The sequence below is a fragment of the Chrysemys picta genome, chromosome 6 (assembly GCF_011386835.1).
Source record: "Chrysemys picta bellii isolate R12L10 chromosome 6, ASM1138683v2, whole genome shotgun sequence".
Taxonomy (NCBI): Eukaryota; Metazoa; Chordata; order Testudines; family Emydidae; genus Chrysemys; species Chrysemys picta.
Genome location: NC_088796.1, coordinates 15,565,237 through 15,576,150, shown reverse-complemented (window position 1 = coordinate 15,576,150; position 10,914 = coordinate 15,565,237). Strand labels below are relative to the sequence as shown.

General features: G+C 43.7%; 1 protein-coding gene and 5 non-coding genes across 8 annotated transcripts; all 6 read left to right on the top strand.

Moving 5' to 3' along the window:
* Nucleotides 1–3,013: 3,013 nt before the first annotated feature.
* Nucleotides 3,014–10,560, top strand: RPL17 (ribosomal protein L17). Of its 3 annotated transcripts, none has more exons than XM_065598726.1 (7): nt 3,014–3,291; nt 4,247–4,300; nt 4,386–4,426; nt 5,983–6,117; nt 7,324–7,422; nt 8,369–8,560; nt 10,472–10,560. In XM_065598726.1, the coding sequence occupies exons 2-7, from the start codon at nt 4,261–4,263 to the stop codon at nt 10,517–10,519; spliced, it is 555 nt and encodes a 184-aa protein (XP_065454798.1). In that variant the 5' UTR covers nt 3,014–3,291; nt 4,247–4,260; the 3' UTR covers nt 10,520–10,560. The 3 variants fall into 3 exon arrangements, with proteins under 3 accessions (XP_065454798.1, XP_065454799.1, XP_005296941.1); XM_065598727.1 differs by having other exon boundaries at nt 3,014–3,377; XM_005296884.5 differs by having other exon boundaries at nt 3,018–3,041.
* LOC112059269 (small nucleolar RNA SNORD58) lies at nt 4,081–4,147 on the top strand. The gene has a single exon (XR_002888531.1). It is a non-coding gene; the product is annotated as a small nucleolar RNA SNORD58 (small nucleolar RNA).
* On the top strand, nt 5,100–5,166 carry LOC112059270 (small nucleolar RNA SNORD58). Its single transcript, XR_002888532.1, has one exon. It is a non-coding gene; the product is annotated as a small nucleolar RNA SNORD58 (small nucleolar RNA).
* On the top strand, nt 7,190–7,256 carry LOC112059271 (small nucleolar RNA SNORD58). The gene has a single exon (XR_002888533.2). It is a non-coding gene; the product is annotated as a small nucleolar RNA SNORD58 (small nucleolar RNA).
* LOC112059272 (small nucleolar RNA SNORD58) lies at nt 8,039–8,104 on the top strand. The gene has a single exon (XR_002888534.1). It is a non-coding gene; the product is annotated as a small nucleolar RNA SNORD58 (small nucleolar RNA).
* LOC112059273 (small nucleolar RNA SNORD58) lies at nt 8,686–8,750 on the top strand. Its single transcript, XR_002888535.2, has one exon. It is a non-coding gene; the product is annotated as a small nucleolar RNA SNORD58 (small nucleolar RNA).
* Nucleotides 10,561–10,914: the final 354 nt, after the last annotated feature.

Genomic DNA, 10,914 nt, shown 5'->3' with positions numbered 1-10,914 from the left:
CACTTTCACTTTACAATTGTTCTGGTAGTAACCCACTAGATGAGCAAACCCTACAGGATTTTTGGCCGCTGCAGGGATCGTTAGCTTAGGTACGAGGAGCATTGCTGCAGAGACTCCTAGAGGGCAGGTTTGACTGCTGACTGGCTACCTAGGGACAGAGAATGGCTGATAGTCTGTATCCTGGCAACTGATGGCCAAGCCCTCTCCTCTGCAAGGATCAATGGAGAACAAAGAGACCAGGTGACCTGTTTGCCTGGGAAAGAGAGAGCCTGGAGGTGGGGCAGCAGAGGTGTCTGAGGCTGGGCTGGTGGAAACTAGTCAGTCTCCTGGTTTGGGACTCAAGGAAGAGAGCCCAGGGTCCTGGATCCCCCAAAGATGTATTTTACTGAATGTTCCTGATTTCTGTGCTAAGATCTGGGAGTCACTTCTGACTGTGAAGTTGGGGTGCATCACCACTTTGGGGGCATGTAAGGCTTCCCCAGGTGTCCCATCCAGGTGGACTCACAGCGGGGAGCTCACGGTGTGAACAGGGGTGCTGAATGCTCCGAGGTCAGACCCAGGAAGCACTGAAGCTTAGGAGGCTTCTTGCCCTGGTGAAAGTGTGCCCTGAGGGGAGACACACTGCACTAGAGTCCTGTCTGAACTTCATTCAGAGAAGTTTCAGAGCACTGAGATGTGACTCCATGACACATGGATTGTCCCTAATTGCAGCTGACTGGTACCATGGATAAGTTTATGAATATTTCAAAAATTATTGCATTATAAAATCTTTAAAACCTCTGAGGACAGAGAGTTTGAATCTCTGTAAACTGTTGCTGGTGGGCAGTACTGTGCCTGGGAGATGAAGCCTGGTACGGCGGTGTGAGTCCAGATACAAGAAGGACTAGCTGCTATATTGAAAATGACACTAGAGAGACTGGTGCAAGAGTCCCTGCCAGGATGAATCAGTTATCTGTTGGGAGAGGCTCACTGAATTCCTTCTGGGCAGTGTTGTGATAATTGGGCATGAGAGAGGTTGACGTACAGACTTCTTGGTGAGATTGGTGGCAAGGACCCAGTCATCCTGGTATGGGAAAATGAGGAATCCATGATGCCTGACGTGAGTTGCTACCACTGAAAATACCTTGGTAAAGACTCTGTGTAAACATAGAAAAATCTGTTCTTACCCCTACACATTCTTTGGGCTTCACTGGAGCAGCCTTGAACTCCATCACCACAAGGGCATACTTGCCCACAGACAGATTCCAGACCATGAACAATATCATAGCTCACATCACAAGTTACCCTTGGGTAATGGTCAACACGTTTGTCCCTACTTGGCCACATGGCCTCATGCACGCCATTTGCAAGACTCCACCTTAGTTTCCTTCAAGCATGGCTACAGTCGATTTACTTCCCAAACTGTCATTCCATGAACCTAATGCTGGCAGATTCCACCAAGGTACTGTCCTGACAAATCCTCATCACTTATGCATGGGAATCTCCTTTCTTCCCTCTTTGCCGGACAAGACCATCATTACCGATGTGTCCCTACTAGGTTGGGGAGCCCGTAGGGATAGAGCCCTACAAATATCCGTTTTATATCCAGATGCAGTTATCTGCAGACCATGTTTGAGGATCACGAATCGGACGTTGATACAAATTTTGTATCAGCACAAGGCTCTACATATGGGCAACCACACTGCACAAGAAACGTGGATAACTTGAGAGGCCAGAATGCACATCGATGTCCTCAAATTTCAGGCAGCAAGGAACATGTGCGAGTCCTTTCTTCTGTTTATCTGCTTTTATGTCCTGATAATGTCAGACAATACTGCAACAATGGTCTTCTACATCAACAAGCAAGGGGGAGCAAGATCAGCCTTCCGGTGTGCAGAAGCAGTCCATCTCTGAAATTGATGCATTCGAATCCTGTCCTCCACATTGCTTGCAACCGTTCCAAGCTTAATGTCATCTGCAAATGTTATAAGCATACATTCCATTAGCTAAGACATTAATGAAAATATTGAATAATGCTGGACCCCGGACAGACCCCTGCAGGACTCCACTAGATATGTCCTCCCACTATGACAGTAAACCATTGATTAGTATTCATTGAGAAGTTTCAACCACTTATGCACTCATTTTATAGTAATTTAATCTATATCATATTTCTCTCGTTTCCTTTTGAGCATATCATGTGAAATTGTGTCAAAAGCCTTATTAACATTCTAATATATCACATCTACTGCTTCACCCCATCCAGTATTCCAGTTATCCTGACTAAAAGAAAGTTAGATGTACTGAACAAAGAACAGAATCCATTTTCCAAGGAATATACAATCTACGCATATGAATAGGTACAATCAGTGACACCAAATTATCATGGGGAGTATGAAAGTCATTTCATGACAGGGACAGTTTATGACCACATACCTACTTTCTGCAAGGGTGCCACAGAATTCTTCTTGCAGCAGCCAGTTAGAATTTTTGTGATTGGTGCATAATGTGGGGGGAGCTTTTTATTAATTGCTGTTGTTAATGATTTATTATCAAATTATTATATTTTATAGTCTGGTAGTGCCCAGGACCCTGACTCCAGGATTCAGATAAGTAACAAACAAGATCTGGGGTTTTGGTTCTGGCCCACTTTCCGTGGGTTATACCTGGTACCCTCCACATCCCCAGAGTTGGCTGCATTTCAGGCTCTGTGGGATTCTTTGACATGAAAGACGTTACAAAAATGTATATTAATTATAAGTTTGAATTCACACAATTGACAGTTTTGTCATTTTCGTAGAAACTGGAGGTCTCAGTACTGGGGAAAAACCCCAACTCCTCTAGTTTTAATCTTTTGCAGCACACTTTGAATTACCCAAATACATGTTATTTGCAGACGGTCCCTTACTGCTCTTCTCGTCTGTCGCCCAGCTCAGCACCACCACAGCTCTCCCTAACTGAAATCCCGTCCCACCTCCTAGACTCTCGCGGGACTTCGAGGTTTCACGAAATCTCCCAGCAGCCCTTGTTCTTTCTCTTCCCCGGTGCGGGTGGCCCCAGAGGTGAGTCTGTTATGGCAGCTGCTCCCGGCTGCCCCGGATCCGGCTTCAATCCGCCGCCCCTCGGCGCCATCCTGCCCTGGGAGTCCCGGAGCCGGCTCCGGGCGGCGAGGGGACGGGCTCAGCCGCCTGCTGGCACCGATATTTCCGTGCCCGGGGGCCGCCACAGGGAGGACGGGGGAGGGGGAGCAAAATGGCGGACTCTGAGTGCCCCCGCATGGACGCTCCGAATGACCCGGATGTGCCAGCTCGGGTGAGGAGCTGGGGAGGGGACGCGCGGCCTAGAGTTGTTGGGGGACGCAGGGCGACAGAGTCCGTATGTCGGGGCCAGACGCCGCGGTGAGGGGCTCGGACGTGGCGGTGGGGGGGACTGGGCTGGCTCATTGCAGCGGGGGGGGGGGAGATTGGGGGACTGGGCTGGCTCATTGCAGCGGGGGGGGGGGGGAGATTGGGGGACTGGGCTGGCTCATTGCAGTGGGAGGCGCGCTCTGTACGTGGCTCGCTAATCGCTGCCTCTCTGACTAGACTGTGGGTAAGAGCCCTAGTTCCTGATGTGTTGATCGGGGAAGTGAGGCTGTTACATGCTGAAAGGAGCCCACTCGCGGCCTGGGCTATTACGTGCTTGTTCTTCTGCCCGCGCTCATTGCTGGAGTATCTGAGCACCGGTGCCCAGTGCACTGGGGCTAAAATGTTAAGGCAATGGCTAGATTTCTGTCTGAAACTGTTTGGGATGAAGATGTTTAGGTAACAAGATTTATAGTTACAAGTTCTCTCTGTGGGTGCATGTATGTGTATATGGTATATAACGAGTTTTCAGAATGGAAATCCAAAGAATGATTCTATGTAGAAATACATATATATATTCATGAGTCCCCATATGTTTGATCTTCCAGAAGTCCTGATAGATTAAGGATGTTTTACTGTTGTGTTGCAACAGGCCACACACAATGTGAGCGGTTTAGGTCATATGTATAGTGTGTTTACCCTCTGCCAAACGGTACAGGAACTGTTCTTAAAAACCGCTTTCATGAGAAGGTTGTGGCTGCAGTGATGACTTTCTTAGGACACCTTTGGATTAATCATGAAAATAAAATGGATTTCTGAGCAGCTGCTTCTCTCTGCTATCTCAGCCAAACTAAGAAATAACAGCATATTGGACATACATGTGATAGAACTTTGAAATCTAACTCTTCATTACTGTTTTGCAGTTTAAGCTCTGAAAATGGTCCGCTACTCACTTGATCCAGAGAACCCCACCAAATGTAAGTGTTTTTTCAAGTATTGGTTGCACTTTTCAGGAATCGATCAGGTTCTGTAAGTTCAAAATGTTGTTTTTTGTTTCCATAGCATGCAAGTCAAGGGGTTCTAACCTTCGAGTCCACTTCAAGGTATGTGGAGTGTATGTTTGGATTTTTTTTGTTTTTGTTTTTTTTAGACTGTAAGGAATAGAAAAAACATTAATTTTAGAAGAAAATACCTTCTCCTTTTGTATTTAATGAATTCAAGAAAGTTACTACTTATACAAGAATAGTAGTATAAAGTACTGTCAGCACATGGGTAGTTCTACTGTGTAAGACTAGGTGATCACAATGGTCCCTTTTGGCCTTGGAATCTATTAAATCTATTTGTAGTGGTTGTATTCATAAATATAGAAACAAGACAGTCTGTGTCCCAAGAAGTTTGCTGCCTAGCAGATTATACAACACAGTGGGAAAAGTAGCTGCTTATAAGGGGAACATAGGAATTAATATATATCAGATCAGACCACTGGTTCATCTAGTCCTATTCTTTTTTTTTTTTTTTTTTTTTTTTTCAACCAGTGGAAAAGTGTTCAAACATGTTGGTTTAATGCTTTGTTGTTCGTATGCTTAAGGATAGAGACATCTGAGGAGTTCTGTTAAATTTCATTAAATTATTTTTTACTGTTCGTAAAGACCATTATGCCAATCTTATTGTGTCATACTGACCATCAAAGAAAAATATTTGAATAATTGCAGTGTAATATCTGTCTACATATTGAAAGGGTGCATCCTTTATTGTTGGAGAAACAGTGTTGTGTGGCTGCAATGATGACTTTCTTAGGACACCTTTGGATTAATCATGAAAAGAAAATGGAGTTCTGAGCAGCTACTTTTCCAGAGGTTAAATTTCATTTATCATGCATCTTCCTTCATTTGCTAGCTATTAATTCATCTCCCTCCTTCCAGTTTTCTTATATGGCTTTGAAATTAATATGACCCCTTTTTTTGTTTCCTTGATTTTATAATTGTTTTTGGTACAGTTCTGAGAATAGCCTTTACTGGCTATTTGGCTCTGAAGTAGTGGATGAAATAGTATTAAATTAGCCCAATCCCCACCATAATACAAGAGTGAATTATGTCAATGTTTTGTGTCTGAAGTAGCTGAATATTTGTAATTTTTTATGCATTTGATTTTGGCAAACATTGTTCGACTATCAGTAGTGGTGTAATTAATAGGAAGTATAGTGAAGGGTTTGGTCACTGTTACTTGAAAGATCTGGTGTGTCCCCCCCAGTGACCTCAAGGAGCAGCTAGGTTATATAAGAACTACAAAACTGTCAGTTGAAGTGGCGAGGGATGGGGCTTAGGGATGCAGGAAGCACAATATTCATAAGTCAGTCCATGAATATGGAATTCACTACTAGACAATGTCTGCTAACCTCATCGCATTCAGAACTAAATAAAAAATCTTTCTTTGCATTTATTAAGTCACAAATTAAGCAACAAAATGTAAAACTAGAACTAATCAGCTATTTCCCCTTCTCTGCTGAGAAGCAAGAGAAATATTATTTCTATTTTTAAATAAACAGTTATAATGAGGGTGGCCTAAGTAGTGCCTAGATAGAAGAATACTTAAATTGCCAGTAAAAAAAGAACTTGGAGAAACCTATCCATGAATGTACAATACTTTGTTTTGTTGCTAGAACACTCGTGAGACAGCTCAAGCTATCAAGGGCATGCATATCCGGAAAGCCACTAAATACTTAAAGGATGTGACCCTAAAAAAGCAGTGTGTTCCCTTCCGTCGTTACAATGGTGGAGTTGGCAGATGCGCTCAGGTAAGAGTTGAGATTGAAATTTGGAAAGACTCTTTGAATAATTGATTCTCATGGTAGAAGAGGGCTAGGTTGCATTGTGTGTATCCCACCACTGATGACAAGCAAAAAATGGTGTATTTAGATCAGGGGTGGGCAAACTGGCTCGAGGGCCACATCTGGGTATGGAAATGATATGGCAGGCCATGAATGCTCACAAAATTAGGGGTTGGGGTATGGGAGGGGATGAGGGTTCTGGGCTGGGGCCAGAAATGAGTTCAGAGTGCAGGAGGATGGTCTGGTCTGGGACCGAGGGGTTTGGAGGGAGGGAGAGGGAACAGGGCTGGGGCAGGGGGTCGGGGTGCAGGCTCTGGGCGGCGCTTACCTCAAGCAGCTTCCAGAAGCGGCAGCATCTCCCTCTGTCTGGGTCCTATGTGGTTCCCGGCCAATGGGAGCTGCAGGGGAAGCACTTGGGGCGGGGACAGCGTGCAGAGTCCACTGGCTGCCCCCTATGTGTGGAAGCCAGAGGGGGACATGCCGCTGCTTCTGGGAGCCGTGGCGGAGTGGGGCAAGCCACTGACCCCGCTCCCCGGCAAGAGCTCGAGGGCCGGATTAAAATGTCTGGAGGGCCAGATGCAGCCCTCGGACCATAGTTTGCCCACCCCGGATTTAGATCATAAGCAAAAAATAAGTGTGAGCCCAGTCCATTCTAATGAATGTAAACCTCCGTGTAACTTCACATAGTTGGCAGCCTTTGCTTAGAAGGTCCAGGGCAGCAGTCATTAGCGATACTGTAAGTCAGAACTGATGTGTTCAGACATGCATCGGGGAGGCTGACATTATAGCACTCATATCTTTTAAAAACAAAACAAAAAATAAGCCCACAAAGCCAATTTGGGCATGTATATAAAATGAGAAGACAGATGTATTTTGGTTGATCCTCAACACTGGTAAAGGGGAATGGAAAGCTTGTGCGGGGCTAGTTGCATTTGGAAAGAAGATACGGTCATTTTGGTGTGTTAGCTAAAAAAGCAAAAAGGGATTTCATCCTATATTTTTGGGTTAGAATTGCTGGTAGAGTCATGTGCATTTATGGTTGCTATGATGACTTTCTTAGGACACCTTTGGATTAACCATGAAAAGAAATGTGTATTCTGAGCAACCTTTGTAAAAGAGAGGTGATTGTTTTTGTTTTGAGTAAAATTAAAACAAAACTCTTAAACGTTCCAGGCCAAGCAGTGGGGCTGGACACAGGGGCGTTGGCCTAAAAAGAGTGCAGAGTTCCTACTGCACATGCTCAAAAATGCTGAGAGTAATGCTGAACTCAAGGTATGTTAAAAATGCAAATGGACATGTACATTTTAATGCAGTGGTCCCCAAACTAGAGTGTGCGGTTTGGAGGAATGTAGGGGGGGGGGGGCAGTGGGATATGGACCAGCCCCTGGGGGGGGGGGGGGGGGGGAGTGTGGCTCAGCTGCAGCTTGGCCGCCTGCCCCTGTTCCTGGCTGCAGCTCTGCCCCTGGCTTGGGGAGGGGCGAGGGGAGACGTGGACACATTCCATTATTGATTTTGGGTACCACTGATTTAAAGCAGCTCAAAACCTTGGATCCAAATACTCCTAAACAGTGGTTAAAAAATCTGAAAGGTCAGAGGAGCCTGGAGAGCTTTGAGTTGTGTACTGAGGTCTGGATCTGGGGTTTTGGTTTGGCACCATATCTCTTAAAATATTTAAATTTATGCACATCTTTGGAGCACAAAACATGGCGTGAAGTCTTATAAATTGTACCTAGTTCATACACTAAATTATCAACTTGACTACATAAAGAATGAATACATGTGTCAAAAATGAGTCTTTTAAGATCCACAGTTAGGTTGTTGTTTTTTTTACACATGGAAAACTTGCATTTTGTTTATAATGTCGTAACTAAATTGTAGTGACCTGTGGTGGCAGTGATGACTATCTTAGGACACCTTTCGAATAACAATGAAACAAACTTCATTTCTGAGCCATCATATGATTTTGAATATTTCTTGTAAAAGGCTGTCTGAATTTTTTAGTCTTCCTGAGCTATTAGTTGACTCTTCAACTTTATAAATGCGTAAAAATGCTATGTACTTTTGTGAGATTTTTTTCCATGATAAACTAGCACATGTTCCTATGTAATAACTTCAGTTTTCATGTTCTGTCATTTTTTTGGTACAAACAAAAATGTTTTGTTCATAGAGGAAAATAAACCTAGAATAAATCTTACAAGTTACTGTTGCATTTTTTCAGGGTCTTGATGTGGATTCTCTGGTAATTGAGCACATCCAGGTCAACAAGGCCCCCAAAATGCGCAGGCGTACCTACAGAGCTCATGGTCGTATCAACCCCTACATGAGCTCCCCCTGTCATATTGAGATGATCCTCACTGAGAAGGAGCAAATTGTTCCAAAGCCAGAAGAGGAAGTTGCTCAGAAGAAAAAGGTAAGAAAACTTTAGTGGTATTTATTGAGTGGTTTTTCTCTGATCTTGCGTATTATAGACTTGTTCATTTGTCAGTGTTTTAAACACATCTGAATTTTTAACTTGCATTTTTCAGATAATCATAATAGCAACAATTTTATCTTAGGACACCTTTGGAAATAACCATGGAAAAAAATGCATTCTGAGCAACCTTAATAGTGTTACAATTTAAATATAGCATTCAGAATATGAAAGGATTCTCTATAAATAACTTCACTGAAAGGGATGGCTTTCATTTGTATGCTTCCAGTCCCCGATTTAAAAATACTTATACCGTATATACTTGTTCATTAGCCCATTCATTTATAAGCTGACACCACCCCCACCCCCCACACACACACCCAGATGGATAGGTAAAAACTGTATGATCCTTTCATAAGCCGACCCTGTATTTCAGGGGTTGGAAGCCTTTGGCTCACGGCCTGTCAGGGTAAGCCGCTGGCAGGTTAGGACGTTTTGTTTACCTGGAGCGTTCATAGGCACGGAGCCCCTCAGCTCCCAGTGGCTGCAGTTTGCCATTCCCAGCCAATGGGAGCTGCGGGAAGTGGCGCCATTCCCGCAGCTCCCATTGGGTGGGAACGGCGAACCGAGGCCACAGGGAGCTGAGGGGCTCCGTGCCTGCAGATGCTCCAAGTAAACAAAACGACAATGTATTAGATACTCAATTCAATGATTCCATAGAGTTTTAAATGATCAAATTTTGGTGTAGACCTGTTTATAAGCCGACCCCCGCTCTTTGAGGCGTCACTTTTTTACCAAAAATATTCGGCTTATGAACGAGTATATATGGTAATTGTTCCTGAAGAAAAATTCACATGATAACTTCAAGGTAAAAGGAGTTGTTCAGTTATTTCAAAATGGGCTATTAAAATAGTCACACTAAGAGGACAGCTGGTGAAATAGTACACACTTAGGGCAGTCCCATTTCTAAGGTTTCCAAACTCTTATGTCAAACTGAGAATGACAATGGCCTAATTGTAGGCCGTGTTGTTGTTGCTGTGTTGATCCCAGGATATTAGACAAGGTGGGTGAGGTAATAATACCTTTTATTGGACTAACTTCTGTTGAGAGAGATAAGCTTTCAAGCTCGGAGCTCTTCTTCAGGTGTGGGAAAGGTACTAAGTGTCATAGCTAAATAGAAGATCGAACAGTTTAGGACAGGGGTTCTCAAACTTCACTGCTCTGCGACCTCCTTCTGACAACAAAAAATACTACACAACTCCAGGAGGGGGGACCGAAGCCTGAGCCTGCCTGAGCGCTGCCACCCCAGGTTGGGGGAGGGGCCGAAGCCCAAGAGCTTCAGCCCTCGGCCCCAGGAAGTCTAATGCGAACTCTGGCGACCCCATTAAAATGGGGCTGTGACCCACTTTGGGGTCTGGATTCACAGTTTGAGAACCACTTAAGTACACCTCTACCCCGATATAACACGAATTCGGATATAACATGGTAAACCAGCGCTCCAAGGGGGCGAGGCTGCGCACTCTGGCGGATCAAAGCAAGTTCGATATAACGCGGTTTCACCTATAACGCGGTATGATTTTTTTGGCTCCCGAGGACAGCGTTATATGGGGGTTGAGGTGTAGTTAGCACATATTCTAAGGGATGACTCAAGATGAAGTGGCCTGTTAAAATACTCCTGTATTTATAGGACAAAAAAAGGGTGGGGGGGAGATTTGTAATAAGCCATAAATTCAGTGTATTTATTAAGACCATGATTTTTAGTGTCTAGCAAAGATATGGATTTAAGCTCCCACGCTTGTCTTTTGAAAGTGTTTCACAGGTTTTCGATGAGGATGGATAGGTCACATATAGAGTGGTGGTATAATCTCCTTGATAGATGCAGATTTTCATTCTTTCCTTTTTATTTTTCAGATCTCTCAAAAGAAGCTGAAGAAGCAAAAACTTATGGCTCGGGAGTAAATCTGACATAACAGATGTACATAAATAAAAAAGAAAACGGATATCGTGTGTGCCTCTTTTCTTGAGTGATTAACTTTTTCAGGGTTTTGCTTTGTTGATCATAACTTATTTGCAATATTTAACTGTTTTGGTTTTTTTTGCCCTATTTAAATATTTGCATGTTACTATTTGAGATTCATCAAGTCTTTGAAAAGTGTGCTTCTTTTCCTATTCCTTCCTAAGCAGTTATTTGTAAATTATCTCCAGATTGGAGTTTGAAAATTCTGTTTGGATTATCAGCTATGGCCTTCATGATAAGACGCATCACAAAAGTTACAGTAAAATCAACTGGTAGTGTAAACTTCTTTTACACAAGTGTTTTGACTGCTTTTTAATGAACTTACTTACCTTTGAAA

Coding starts and splice junctions, on each gene's coding strand:
- RPL17 (XM_065598726.1), top strand. CDS start 4,261: ATGGTCCGCTACTCACTTGATCCAGAGAACCCCACCAAAT. Junction 4,301..4,385: donor TCCAGAGAACCCCACCAAAT/GTAAGTGTTTTT, acceptor TTGTTTCCATAG/CATGCAAGTCAAGGGGTTCT. Junction 4,427..5,982: donor ACCTTCGAGTCCACTTCAAG/GTATGTGGAGTG, acceptor TTTTGTTGCTAG/AACACTCGTGAGACAGCTCA.